The following is a 14,361-nucleotide window of genomic DNA, read 5'->3' on the forward strand; positions in this document are numbered from 1 at the left end:
TGGGAAGGTTCTTTAGGATCATCCCATTCCAATTCCCACATTCCCAGGTTGCTCCAAACTGGCCTCGGACAATTCCAGGGATGGAGCAGCCACAATTCCAACTCCTTTTCCAACAAAATCCCAAAAATCCTGAGGCCATCCCACCAAACTATCCCTAAATCCTGATTTTTATTTTTCCCCCTGTATCCAACAGAGAATTTTTCCTTGGATTTCCAGTCAGGAAATTTGGATTTGGGGAAGTTCAGAGTGGAGCGGCTCCAAAAATTCCCCAAAACTTTTCCTGGTGACCTGAAATCCCAAAAATCCCAATGGAAAAATCCTAGCCTGACCTGAAATGAAGGAATATAACCTGGGTAAAAACGGGATTTGGGACAGATGGCATTCCCGAGGGCTCGGATAATTTTCCAACCGGGAACCAGCTGCATCCTGGCTTCTTCCCAACCCTTCCCAAATGACCTTCCCAGAGGGAAAACCAGGAGCAGCAGGAGAAATTTCTGACCTTGGGATGAAGGAAAAACTTCCCAGGAATTCCGAGCCCTGGAGAAGCCATGGGAATGAGCTGATCCTGGGAAATGTGGTGAAAACTGGGAATATGGGATCGGGAATTATCCTGGGAAGGATGTGGAGCTGTTGGAGCAAATCCAGAGGAGGCACCGGGAGGATTCAAGGGATGGAGCTGAGAGGAAAAACTGGGAAAATTGGGAATGTTCTCCTGGAGAAGGGAAGGATCCAGGGAGAGCTTCCAGCACATTCCAGGGCCTGAAGGGGCTCCAGGAGAGCTGAAATGTGGGAAAGGAATGGAAGGATGGGACACAGGGAATGGCTTCCCACTGGGAAAAGGGAGATTGGGGTGGGATTTTGGGAACGAGGAATTCCTGGCTGGGCTGGAATTGCCAGAGCAGCTGGGGCTGCCCCTGCATCCCTGGAATGTCCAAGGAAAGGCTGGAGCAGCCTGGGATTGTGGGAATTTCCCTGCCCTTGGAATGGGATGGGAATGATCTCATGGATAGGGATGAGATCCATCATCCCCCAAATCATTCCATGATCCTGGAGATTCCTAGGCTGCCCCTTGGCCAGAATTCCTGAAATTCCAATTTCCCATCCTCATCCAGCAACCCCTTTCATTCCCAAACCTTTTCCCATCCTCGCAGCTCCATTCCCAACATTCCCATTCCCAGGGATCTCCACCATCCCTCCCCCCGCATCATTCCAGAACCCTGGAGAGCTCCCTCGGCCGGAATTCCTCCAGTTCCAGCCTCTCCCAGCATTCCCGGCCACCCCCCGAGCTCCGGGCTCCGGGATTGTCCCGAATCCATGGAACATGACAAAGCAGCGCCGTTCCGGAGCCGCCAAGATTCCCAAAAATCCACGGATCAGCCTCTCCTGGAGCAATTCCAAGGGGGAAGGGATTGACTGTGAACTCTCATCCTCCCGAACTCCATTGGGAAGCGATTCCCGCTCCCAGGGGTCACTCCACGTCCTCCTCCTCCTCCTCCCACGGGTTGTTTTTCCCTGGAGATCACACGCCAGGAATTTTGGGACGGAGAAGCGAATCCCAAGGATTTTGTGGCAGCAACTCCAGGACCACCCACTCCACGGCAGCACGAGGAAAAACAGGGAGAAGGGGGGGGGGGAAACATCGGGAAAAGCATTTCACATCCCAGGAATCCTTCACGGACCCTGGAATTCTACACCTGCATCCCAGGAATGCCGGAATCCCGCGTGAAACCCTTGGAATTCCAAGGAATCCATAGGAATTCCTCAGCACAGCCCCCCCCCCCCCCCCCCCTTTCCCACTCCCGCTCCTCGCAGGGAAACCAAATCCATGGGAAGGGCAGCGGGAATGTGGGAGCCGCAATTCCAGGCTGGGAACATTCCCGGTCTCCCTCTCCCGTCATTCCAGAGGCTCCGGCCCCGCGTCGTGCCAGGAATCCACAAAAAAAATCGCGGAGGAGGGAGAGGAGGAGAAGCTCCCGAAACTTTCCGCATGGGGGGAAAAAACTCTGGAATTCTCCGGCTGGCAGGGAATTCCCTTCCTCGGGAAGCTGGCAGCTGGAATTCCCAGCTTCCAGCAGAATTCCCAGCCCAACCCCACGGCAGCGCTGCCGTTATCCAGGAAAATTCCCCTGGCATTATCCATGAGAATTCCCCCGGTTTTATCCATGAAAATTTCCTTGGTGTTATCCACGAAAATTCCCCTGCGTTATCCATGAATTTTTTCCCTGCCGTTATCCGTGAATTTTCTTCCCTGCCGTTTTCCATGAGAATTTCCCGGCGCCCGCTGCAGCTCGGGAAGCGGAGCCGGGAGAAGCCGGAATGGGCGAGGGGGGTTGGGAGCTCGGGATGTGGGGATGGGATTTGGGAGCGGAGCCGGGATGGGCGCGGGGGGGACAAGGACACGGCCCCGGAGGGACGGGAATGGGAACGCCGGGAACGGGAATGGAGCCGGAGCGGGGCCGGCCACGAGTGCGGCCCCAAAATCGGGATGGGGACCCAAAACCAGGAGGGGGACCCCAAAACCGGGATGGGGACCCCAAGACAGGACTGGAGATCCCAAAATCGGTATGGAGACCCCACAGAGCTCCGGCCCCAAAACTGAGACTAGGGACCCCAAAACCGGGATTGGGGATCCCAAAATCGGGACTGGGGACCCCGCAGAATTACAGCCCTAAAACCAGGCTGGGGACCCCACAACAGGATTGGGGACCCCAAAACCAGGCCGGGGACCCCACAGCCCTGCAGCCCCACAGGTAGGGACCCCACAGAGCTGCAGCCCCACAACCACTCTGGAAACACCACAGAGCCGCAGACCCACACCTGGGCTGGGCACCCCACAAAGCTGCAGCCCCACAGCCAGACTGGACACCCCACAAAGCTGCAGCCCCACAGCCAGACTGGGGATCTCAAAGCCCTGCAGCCCCACAGCTGAGCTGGACACCCCACAGGTGGGTTCAACACCCCAAAGCGCTGCAGCCCCACAGATGGGCTGAGGACCTCACAAAGTGGCAGCCCCATAACTGGGCTGGACACCCCACAGAGCACCAGCCCCACAACTGAGCTCAAGACCCCATAGCCCTGCAGCCCCACACCTGGGCTGGGGACCCCACAGTGCTGCAGTCCCACAACCAGACCAGAGACCCCAGAGTTCTGCAGCCCCACAGGTGGGCTCAAGACCCCAAAAGCTCCAGCCCCACAGGTGGGTGGGAGACCCCACAGTTGGGCTGTGCACCCCACAAAGCTGCAACCCAACCAGCTGCAGACCCACAAACTGATTGGAACACCTCAAGGCCCTGCAGCCCCACAGGCAGCCCACAGACCCCACAGCTCTGCAGCCCCACCTGCGCTCGGGATCCCAAAGCCCTGCAGCCCCACAGGTGGGCAGGACACCCCACAACCCGACTGGAGACCCCAGAGCCCTGCAGCCCCACAGGTGGGCTGAACGTGCCCAAATCTGCAGCCCCACAAGCAGCCTGCAGACCCCACAGTTGCGCAGCCCCACACCTGCGCAGCGATCCCAAGGCGCCGCAGCCCCACAGGTGGGCAGGACGCCCCAAAAGCCGCAGCCCCACAGGTGGGCAGACACCCCAATCCCTCCACCCCACACCTCAGCTCTCCCATCCCTCCGTCCCATCCCTCCATCCATCCCAGCCGCGGCCCCGCCACTGCCGCATCCAGCACCGGGGGCAGCTCCCGCCGCTCCTCCCGCCCCCCCCGGCCGCTCCCCGCCGCCGTCCCGGCGTCCGCGGCGCTGTCCCCGCGTCCCCGCCGCCGTCCCGGTGTCCCCGCTCACCCTTGACGGCCTCGCCGCGGTTGAGCTGGATCTCGCCATCGCCCTGCGGCGCGTAGCTCTTCACCACGATGAACTTGCGGCCGGGCACGGCGCTGTAAAGCTTCCGCTTGGGCCCGCGCAGCGGGGCGGGCGCGGCGTGGGGCGCGGGCTCGGTGCCGGGGCCGGCGGGCGGCCCGGCGGGGCCGGCGGGGCTGTAAACGAACACGTAGGTTACGGTGCTGATGCCCGGCAGCTCGCGGCTCGCCCCGCCGCGCCCCGCGGGCTGCGCCATGGCCGGGGGGGCCCCCGCGGGGCTCAGCGCGGCCCCGGCGGCGCCGCCCGGGCGCGGGCAGCGGCGGAGGCTGGAGCGGCACCGGCTGCGGGGCGGCCGCCGCCCGCCACCGCCGGCTCCATGGCGCAGCGGCGCCGCCCGCCCCGCGCTCCGCTCCGCTCCCTCCGGCGCACCATGGCCCGGGGCAGGTGGGGCCGGAGCCCGCGGCTCCTCCCCCGGCGGGCGGGGACGCCGCCGGACCGGCCGCCCCCGCTCCCGCCGCCGCCGCCGCCGCCCCCGCTGCCGGCGCGGTCCCGACCCCGCTCCCGCTCCTGAGCCCGGGGCCGCTCCCGCTCCTGATCCCGCTCCTGGATCCCCATGCCTCTCCTGGATCCCGATGCCGATCCCTGATCCCGATCCCGACCCCGCTCCTGATACAGACCCCGCTCCCGGGACCGTCGAGCATCACCCATACTCCCGTGTGGGAATGGGAGTGGGAGTGGGAATGGGAATGGGTGTGGGACCGTGCCACAGCCATCCCGGGGCCGATCCCGATCCCGCTCCCGCTCCCGCTCCCGTTCCTCATCCCGCTCCCAATCCCGCTCCCGGTCCCGGTCGGGCCCGCCCGGAGTCGCCCCCTGGCGGCCGCTGCCGGCGCTGCCCCGGAGAGGGAACCGGTGCGGGAGCGGGAGCGGGAATGGGATTGGGAATGGGTGTGGGAATAGGGGTGGGAATGGGAGCGGGAGCGGGAATGGGATTGGGAATGGGTGTGGGATTGGGAATGGGTGTGGGAATAGGGGTGGGAATGGGAGCGGGAGCGGGAATGGGATTGGGAATGGGTGTGGGTGTGGGAATGGGAGCGGGAGTGGGAATGGGAGTGGGAATAGGATCGGGTGTGGGAACAAGACTGGGATGAGAATGGAATCACATGAATGGAATCGGGGGTGGATTAGGATTGGGATTGGGATTGGGATGGGAGCAGCAAAGGGAGCGGCTCCGGAGCCGGGAGGACACGGCGAGGAGGGAGCAGGGAGTGGGATGGGAGCGGGATGGAGGGACAGGGATGGAAGGAAGGATGGGAACAGGAGGCAGGGAAGGAGGGAGGGTCCCCAGTTCCCATTCCCGGTTCCCATTCCCGGTTCCCGTTCCCGGCCTGAGGGTCCCCAGTTCCCATTCCTGGTTCAGGGCTGCCCGCAGTGCTCCTACCCCGTGCCCCCAATTCCACATTTGCCCCCACAATTCCATATTTTTCCACCCCAATTCCATATTTGCCCCCACCTCCTCAAGTTATTGCGACGTAATTGCGGGAATTCCAGGGATTTTAGGAATGCGGGATTTGCGTGGATTGAGGGAATTGCGGGGATAGAGGATTTGCAGGAATGCAGGAATTGCGGGATTGTGGGAATCTCGGGAATGCTCCGGGAGGATCCCTGAGTGCACTGAGGTGGCAGAGCCCCGCCCAGACACAGCGACACCGGTGCCACCGCTGGGTGCCACCGTCACCTCTGCCAGCCAGTGACGCTTTGTGCCACTGTCACCTGTGCCACCCCTGTGCCCCAGTGCCACCTATGACAACCTGTACCCCAATGCCAGTTGTGACAATCTGTGCCCTGCTGCCACCCACAGCAACACTGTGCCACCGTCCCTTGTGCCACCCTGTGCCCTACAGTCACTTTTGCCTCAGTGCCACTCGTGCCATCCCTGGGCGCCATCATCACTTGCGTCACCCCACGCTCACTGCCACCCACAGTGACACTGGGTGCCACCACCAGTTGTGCCACCCGTGCCAACCTATGCCCTGGTGTCACCTGCGCCACCCCGTGCCTGCTGCCACCCACTCTGTGCCGCTGTCACTTGTGCCAACCTATACGCCGCTGTCACCTGTGTCACCCTGTGTCCCAGTGCCATTGGTGCCATCCCTGGATGCCATTGTCACCTGTGCCCCGGTGCCAGTGCCCAGTGCCACCCACAGAGACACTTTGGGCCATTGTCACCTGTGCCAGCCTGTGCCCCAGTGCCACCTATGACAACCTGCGCCCCAGTGTCATTTGTGACAATCTGGGACCCTCTGCCACCCACAGCAACACTGTGCCACTGTCCCTTGTGCCACCCTGTATGCCAGTGTCACCTGTGTCACCCTGTGCCACTGGTGCCATCCCAGGGTGCCCACTGTCACCTGTGTCACCCTGTGCCACCCCTGTGCCTCAGTGCCCCTTATGCCATCCCTGGGTGCCATTGTCACTTCTGTCACCTGTGCCCCAGTGCCACTCCCACCTGTGCCACCCTGTTCCCCCGTGCCACTCATGCCATCCCTGGGTGCCATTGTCACCTGCGTCACCCCATGCCCCAATGCCACCCACAGTGACACTGGGTGCCACCACCAGCTGTGCCAACCTGTGCCACCTGTGCCAACCTATGCCCTGGTGTCACCTGCGCCATTCTGTGCCTGCTGCCACCCACAGTGACATTCTGTGCCACTGTCACTTGTGCCAGCCTGTGCCCCGGTGTAATTTGTGACAATCTGTGACCCTCTGCAACCACAGCAACACTGTGCCACTATCACTGGTGCCACCCCGTACGCCACTGTCACCTGTGTCACTCTGTGCCCCAGTGCCACTGGTGCCATCCCTGGGTGCCATTGTCACCTGTGCCACCTATGCCCCAGTGTCACTGGGGTCATCCCTGTGCCCCATTGTCACCTGTGCCACCCTGTTCCCCAGTGTCACTGGTGCCACCCCTGGGTGCCACTGTCACCTGCGTCACCTGTGTCCCAGTGCCAGTGCCCACGGTGACACTGGGTGCCATTGTCACTTGTGCCACCCTGTATGCCATTGTCACCTGTGTCACCCTATGCTCCAGGGCCACTGGTGCCACCCCTGTCCCCTGTGCCACCCCGTGCCCTCCTCCTGTGCCTGGGCCCGAGCCCTTTCCTGGCTCCTTCCGGAATTTTCCCTCCTTTCCCAGCTCCGCTCCTTTCTCTCCCGGCGGGCAGAGCCCCAGGAATTCCCGGGGAAGAAGTGTGGGAAGAGCTCGGCATTCATCACGAATCCCAGAATTCCAGAGCTTGGAAAAGAATCCCAAGGTCACCGAGCCCATCCTGAGCCCCCCGGCAGAGCCTTGAGCGGAATTCCAGGAATTCCTTGGGCACCTCCATGGATGGGCACCCCAAAGCTCCCTGGGCAGCCCCTGCCAAGGCCCGAGCCCCCCTTTCCATGGGGAGAAAAATTCCGTGAGGAAAAAAATTCCACGAGGAGAAAAATTCCATCAGCAAAAAAAATTCCACGAGTAAAAAGTTCCGGGAGTTAATCTGCCCGGCTGGGGTTGGATGTTTTCCATGGGAGAAAATTCCCGGGCGTTTTTCCAGCGGAGTTTTCCCTTCATCCCTTTTATCTCCCCTCACCAGGAGGCTCCAGGCCCCTCGTTCCATGAATCCCGAGCTCATCCCGGATTTCCGATAAATCCAGCAGCGGGGATTAAGCGGCTCGTGAGATTCCCAAAATTCCCGGCAGATCCGGGATTTGTCCACGCTCGGTGCCCACATCCTTCTTCCAGGATTCCCATGGGATTCTGAAGGGAAAGGGAATTCTGGGAAGGAGCAGCAGCTCTTCCTCCCACCCTGGGTTTTGCGTTCCATGGAATTTTTTGTCCTGGATCGCTTCCATCCCGTTGGAATTCTGGGTGGGATTGATGGGACTCCATGTCCGATTCCAGGGAATTCCAGCCCATGGAAGTGTCCGGGTGGATTTGGACACCTGGTGGTGCTTCCATTGTGAATTGTCCCATTCCAGGATGGAAAAACCTCCTCGGGAATAAACTCGGAATAAACCCCCAGAGAATTCCCATTCCAGGTGGATGAATGGACCATGATATTCCCAAAAATCCAGGACATTTTAATTTCCATGGGATTTCATGGGAACAACCAGAAGTGAATTCCAGGTGAAAGATTTTGGGTTTGGTTTAAACAATGCTTCCCTTGGGAATTCCTGGAATTCTCGGAATTTCTGGGTCTGTTTTCCAGGATTCCTGACTGCTCTTTCCCAGGGAAAGGAGCTCAAATCCCAGGAAGAACATCCAGAGGGAGCCGGGGCGGGGGGGCTGATCCTGGGAAAAACAAGGATCAGGAGGGACCTTTTCCCTCCAGAATTCCATGGCAGAGGTGGCAGCCGGGTGGGATTTGGGATCTGCTCCCAGGAAATCCCAGGGAACAGCCTCAAACTGTGCCAGAGGAATCCTAGGTTGGATATTGGGAAAAAATCCTGAATTTTCACACAGAATTAGGACGAATTCCTGCTCTTCGGAGAATTCCTCCCTCCGGGAGCATCCTGGGATTCTCCTTCTCTGCACTTGGACACGGTTCCAGAATTTCTGACCCCGTTTTCTGGGATTTCCAACCCTGTTTTCCAGGATTTCCCATGTTTCTTTTCCAGGATTTCTGACTCTCTTTTCCAGGATTTCTGACCGTTTTCCAGGGTTTCTGACCCTGTTTTTTGGGATTTCCAGCCCCTCTTTCCCAGGCTGGTGGGATCTTGGGGTGGCACCCGGAGCTGCCGGTGGCCACGGATCCGGATTCAGCCCCAGGGATTCCCAGGATCTTTCTCCCAACATTTCTGGGATCCTTTGCCCAGCATTTCCAGGATCCTTCTCCCAACATTTCCAAGATCTTTTCCCCAAAGTTGCCAGGATGGTTTCCCTGACATTCCCAGGATGATTCTCCCAGCATGTCCAGGATCCTTTCCCTAAAGTTTCCAGGATCTTTTCCCCAACATGCCCAGGATAATTTCCCAACATTTCCAGGACCTTTTCCCTAAAGTTTCCAGGATGGTTTCCCCAACATTCCCAGGATTATTTTCCCAGCATTTCCAAGATCCTTTCCCTAAAGTTTCCTTTTCCCCAACATTTCCAGGATCATTTCCTAACATTCCCAGGATCTCTTCCTATCATTCCCAGGATTGTTCTCCATGGACAGGGACACCTTTCCCTATCCCAGGTTGCTCCAAGCCCCATCCAACCCGGCCTTGGGCACTCCCAGGGGTGGGATTTGACTCCAAACACCACCTGGACACCTGAAATTGTTCCTGGACAAATCCAAACCTCTGGATTCCACCAGGAAATGCCCATGGAGGAATTCCCACAGTTAATTTCTTTCCCTAAATCCAGCAGCAGCAGGAAAAAAATCCCAGGAATTGCTGGGAATTCCTGGTGTTCCCTTGGCTGATGGCAGAGAGGGAAAACTTCCCCACGGATGTGGAAATTCCAAGGTGCTGAAATCTGGGATAGGCAGGGAGATTTTGGGAAGATCCCACCTGGAAAGGAGCAGCAGGAATGAAAGAAGGATTTTGGGATGAGCCTGGCCGGACACATCGGGAATGTTGAGGAGGGATTAAAGCATTCCAAGAATTATTTTGGAAACTCTGGTTGTGTGTCCAGGAGAGCGGAAAAAAAATGGGAATAAGGAAAACTGGAGGAATTCAGACACTGAATTCCCTTGGGGAAAAAAAAAAAACCAAACCACCTGGAGCAAATAAAGCCTGGATGGAAGAAATGTGGGATCGGAGGGAATTGCAGTGGATCAGTGGGAAAAGGAGCTGATCCCAAAAATCCCAGCTGTTCCCAGATCCGGGGGATGATTCCCTGCTCCAAAGCCTCCCTTCCCAAAATGGGAATATCCAGGATGCACCGAGAGCCGAGCAGGAAAACCAGGATGGATCCCAGATCCAGAGGGCTCCAAACACTGGGAATGAGGGTGGGATGAACGTAAGGAATGAAACATCCGGAGGGATGATCCCAGCACGAGGAGCTGGGTGGGGAACTCGTGGTGTTGGAGTGGGACTGGGAAGAGCGCGGAGGCTCCGGAGGCTCCGGCACGTGGGGAATGAGTCAGAGTCACGGCCGGGAGGGAGGGAGAGAGGGAGGAGGGATCCAGCTAAAACCTGGAAAAAACCTGGAAAAAACACATGGAGAAGTTCTGCTGGCCCAGCCCCGCTGCTCCTGGGAATGGCTGAGGGATCCCCCGGAATTCTGGGAGCAGCTCTGGAGCGGGAAAAGAGAAGGGAAAGAGATGGGAAAGGGGCCGGAAAACCTCCCTTGGAATAAAAAAACTGGGACAACACTAAACATTCCTGATATTCCCTGGAAAACTTGCCCCAGAATCCATTTTTCTCCGGGATTTATCAGGAAAATGTGAGAGGACTCCGGTAATTATGGATATCCCTTGCCGTGGAGTGAAGGAGTTTTTGTCGGGATTTAAAACTTAAGGGTTTTTTTCCCAACTTGAACTGTTCAGATTGCAAATCTGGGAATTTATCTTGCCCCAGCTCCATGGAATGAATTCAGTGATCCCTCTATCCTTGGAAAAATCTCGAAATAACAGAGCACAATGCTCTTTCCTAGAGATATTTTCCCTGCAAAAGGTTGGGAATCACGGAGCCAGGTCCAGGAATGCTCAGGAAGTTTGGACAAGGAGTTGAGCAGAGCTGCTCCAGGGTATTTTGGGATTATGGATTTTAAAATCCCACACTATTTTTGACCTCCCAATGCCTCCATATCCCACTCTGGATCTGCCTCCGACACATCCTAAATTCCCAAGCTTCCCAAATTCCAAGGCCAGGTTGGAGCAACCTGGGGTAGTGGGAGGTGTCCCTGCCTTGGAATGGGGTGGAATTGGATCAGGTCTTTAGGATCCTTTCTATTCCAGGATTCCAGAATTCCAACAGAATCCTCTGAATCCAAATCCGGACCCTGCGGTCACCACAAGGATACCCCAAAATCCCCGGACACATCAGGGACCAGTGACCATTCCCAATCCCAGGCAAACCAACATTCCCATGGGACACGGCTGGCAGGGATGGGGAGCAGCGGGGTAATGCCAGATCCAATCCCAATCCCACCAGAACCACCGGATGCCATATCCACAATGCCCATGTAATCCACCATATCCATGAAATCCACGATATCCACGATATCCATGAATCCATTATATCCATGGTATCCATGATTCAAGCATGGAATGGCAGGAAAACCCAGAGAAAAACTCAGGGAACAATGGAATCCAAGTATGGGACAGAGGGAAAACCCCAGGAAGAACCAAATTTGACACTGGGATGGATGGAGGGAAAAACCTAGGGAAAATCCAGGGAAAAACTGGATCTGACCTCAGAATAGCCGGAAAAACCCATGAAAAACCCAATAAAGCCACCATAACCCCACTCCTCATCGGAATGATTAACCTTTCCCACTCTTCCCATCCCACATCCCACATCCCACATCCCCCTAGTCCATGGGATCGCATTCCCAGCTCTAATTCCTTCTACATCCCCAAATCCATGGGATTCATTTCCAGCTCAAACTCTTTCCACACCCTCCAATCCACGGGATCATATTCCCAGGTCTAATCCCTCCTCCATTCCCCCAGTCTATGGGATCCTTTCCCAGCTCTAATTCCTTTCACATCCTAATCCAATCCAATCCAATCCAATCCAATCCAATCCAATCCAATCCAAGGGACTGCATTCCTAACTTCATCTAACTCCTCCCACACCGCCCAATCCATGGGATCCCATCCCCATCACTAACCCTTCCCACACCCCAACCCAATCCCTGGGATCCCATTCCCATCTCTGACCCCTCCCACACTGCCCAATCCATGGGATCCATTCCCAGCTCTAATTCTTTCCACACCCCCTCAAAGCACTGGGATTGCATTCTTAACTCCATCTAATTCCTTTCACACTCTCCCAATCCACGGCATCCCATTTCCAGCTCTAACTCCTCCCACACCCAATCCATGGCATCCCATTCCCATCACTAACCCCTCCCACGTCCCCCAATCCACAGGATCCATTCCCACCACTAAATCCTCCCACATCCCAACCCAATCCACAGGATGCATTCCCATCTTTAGCTCCTCCCACATTCCAACTCGAACCCTGGGATCTCATTCTTAACTTCACCTAATTCCTTTCACATTCTCCCAATCCATGGAATCCCATTCCCATCACTAACCCCTCCCACACCCCCCAATCCATGGGATCCATTCCCAGTTCTAATTCTTTCCACACCGCCTCAATCCATGGGATTGCATTCTTAACTCCATCTAATTCCTTTCACACTCTCCCAATCCACAGCATCCCATTCCCATCACTAACACGTCCCACATTCCAACCCAATATTCCACGGTATCCCATTTGCAGCTTTAATTCCTCCCACACCCAATCCATGGGATCCCATTCCCATCACTAACACGTCCCACATTCCAACCCAATATTCCACGGTATCCCATTTGCAGCTTTAATTCCTCCCACACCCAATCCATGGGATCCCATTCCCATCACTAACACGCCCCACATTCCAACCCAATATATGGGATCCTATTCCCACCTCTCACCCCTCCCACGCCCCATCCCACTCCCCGGGATGCCGTTCCCGATCCCATACCTGGCTTTCCCGCGGCTGCTCCGGCGCAGTGAGGGCACCTCGGCCTCCCTCTCCTCCTGCACGCGCTGCAGCGAGGGCGAGCGGCTGTGGGCGCTGCGGGCGCTGCCCGAGCTGGCCAGGCTCCCGTCCCCGCCCGCCATTCCAGGGCCTGCGATTCCAGCGGCCGCTTCCTGCATCTGGACCAGGAGCTGGGGCGGAAGGCTCCGCAGGGACGGCACCGGCGAGTACGAGGCGCGGCTCTCGGCCTTCAGGTTGTTGTCGCTGGCCGAGCGCTGCAGGACGCGCGGCGACGCCAACCCGCCCGAGCCGAGGAGCCGGCGGCGCTTGGTGTAGCTGGGAGTTTCTCGGAAAGGCACTGGGAACGAAACATGGGAATGCGGGATTAGGTGTTGGGAGTTGTGGGAAAAGATGTAAGAGAGTGGAGGGTGTGGAGTTGGGTTTTGGGAAGAAGGTTGGGAGTTTCTCGGGAAGGCACTGGGAATGAAAAACAGAAGGATGGGATTAAGTGGGAGTCTCAGGCTGAAAAAAATGGGAATATAGGATTAGGTGTTGGGAATGCAGTTGTGGGAAGAGATGGAAGAGGGTGGAGGAGAAGGTTGGGAATGGGTTTGGAGTTGGGTTGGGAAGAAGGTTGGGAGTTTCTCAGAAAGGCAATGGGGATAAAAAATTGGAAAATGGAATTAGGTGGGAATCTAAACCCAAAAAAGATGGGAATATGGGATTAGGTGTTGGAAGTGCGGTTGTATGAAAAGATGGAGGATAGTGGAGGAGAAGGTTGGGAATGGGTGTGGAGTTGGGTTTTGGAAAGAAGGTTGGGAGTTTCTCAGAAAGGCACTGGGAATGAAAAATAGAAGGGTGGGATTAAGTGGGAATCTTAGGCTGAAAAAAATGGGAATATGGGATTAGGTGGGGAATCTAAGGACTAAAAAAATTGGGAATATGGGATGAGGTGTTGGGAGTGCAGTTGTGGGAAGAGATGGAAGAGGGTGGAGGAGAAGGTTGGGAATGGGTTCGGAGTTGGGTTGGGAAGAAGGTTGGGAGTTTCTCAGAAAGGCACTGGGAATGAAAAATTGGAAGATGGAATTAGGTGGAAATCTCGGGCCCAAAAAATGGGAATACGGGATTAGGTGTTGGGAGCTGTGGGAAAAGATTGAATAGGGTGGAGGAGGTGTGGCACTCAGGAGAAGAAAGTTAGGAATGGGTGTGGAGTTGGGTTGGGAAGAAGTTTGGAAGTTTCTCAGAAAGGTACGGGGAATAAAAAAAGGGAATATGGGATTAGGTGGGAATCTAAACGCCAAAAAAATGGGAATACAGGATTAGGTCTTGGGAATGTGGCTGTGGGAAAAGTAGGAAGAGAGTGGAGGAGAAGATTGAGAATTCCCGTGGGAATTCCTGTGGAGCTGGCTTGGGAAGAAGAGAATGGTCTCCTCCTGCTCCCAGTTCCTCTCCCAACACTGGAAATCCATGGGATCCAGCCATGGATCAGCACTGGGAAAGGTTTGGAAGTGGCATCTCAGGAAGCTCTGATGGACCAAGCCAGGACCAGTGGAATTCCCAGCAATCCAGATTCAGCTGCCACTGGGATTGACACTTGTGCAAATCCCAGCTGCTCCTCCTATCCCAAGTCCTTATTCCATAGCTCCAGGGATGTGCCAAGAGAAAGATGAGAAAATCCAACACATGGAATAAATCACCAATGACTCCCTGCCCTGAATTCCTTCCCAATCCTTGGGAACACCGGGAAAAAGTGACCTCCCAGATCCACCTGGAAGTGCAAACTTCAGCTCCACTGAGGGACCAGGAGTAGAATCTCCATCCTGGAAGAATTTCAATGGAATTTGGAGACATGGATCAGTGGTGGACTTGGAAGTGCTGGGAATTCTTGGAT

General features: G+C 56.5%; 1 protein-coding gene across 1 annotated transcript in view; it reads right to left on the reverse strand.

Annotated features, from left to right (window-relative positions):
• Positions 1–14,361, reverse strand: part of SHANK3 (SH3 and multiple ankyrin repeat domains 3) — a 128,662-nt gene that overhangs the window by 80,269 nt on the left and 34,032 nt on the right. Inside the window, exons 11-12 of the mRNA XM_059471730.1 lie at positions 12,474–12,828; positions 3,791–3,981 (exon numbers count right to left, since the gene is read on the reverse strand). Of these exons, the coding sequence (XP_059327713.1) occupies positions 3,791–3,981; positions 12,474–12,828 (546 nt within the window). The remainder of the gene's footprint in view (positions 1–3,790; positions 3,982–12,473; positions 12,829–14,361) is intronic.

This window comes from Ammospiza nelsoni, chromosome 5 (genome assembly GCF_027579445.1).
Source record: "Ammospiza nelsoni isolate bAmmNel1 chromosome 5, bAmmNel1.pri, whole genome shotgun sequence".
NCBI lineage: Eukaryota > Metazoa > Chordata > Aves > Passeriformes > Passerellidae > Ammospiza > Ammospiza nelsoni.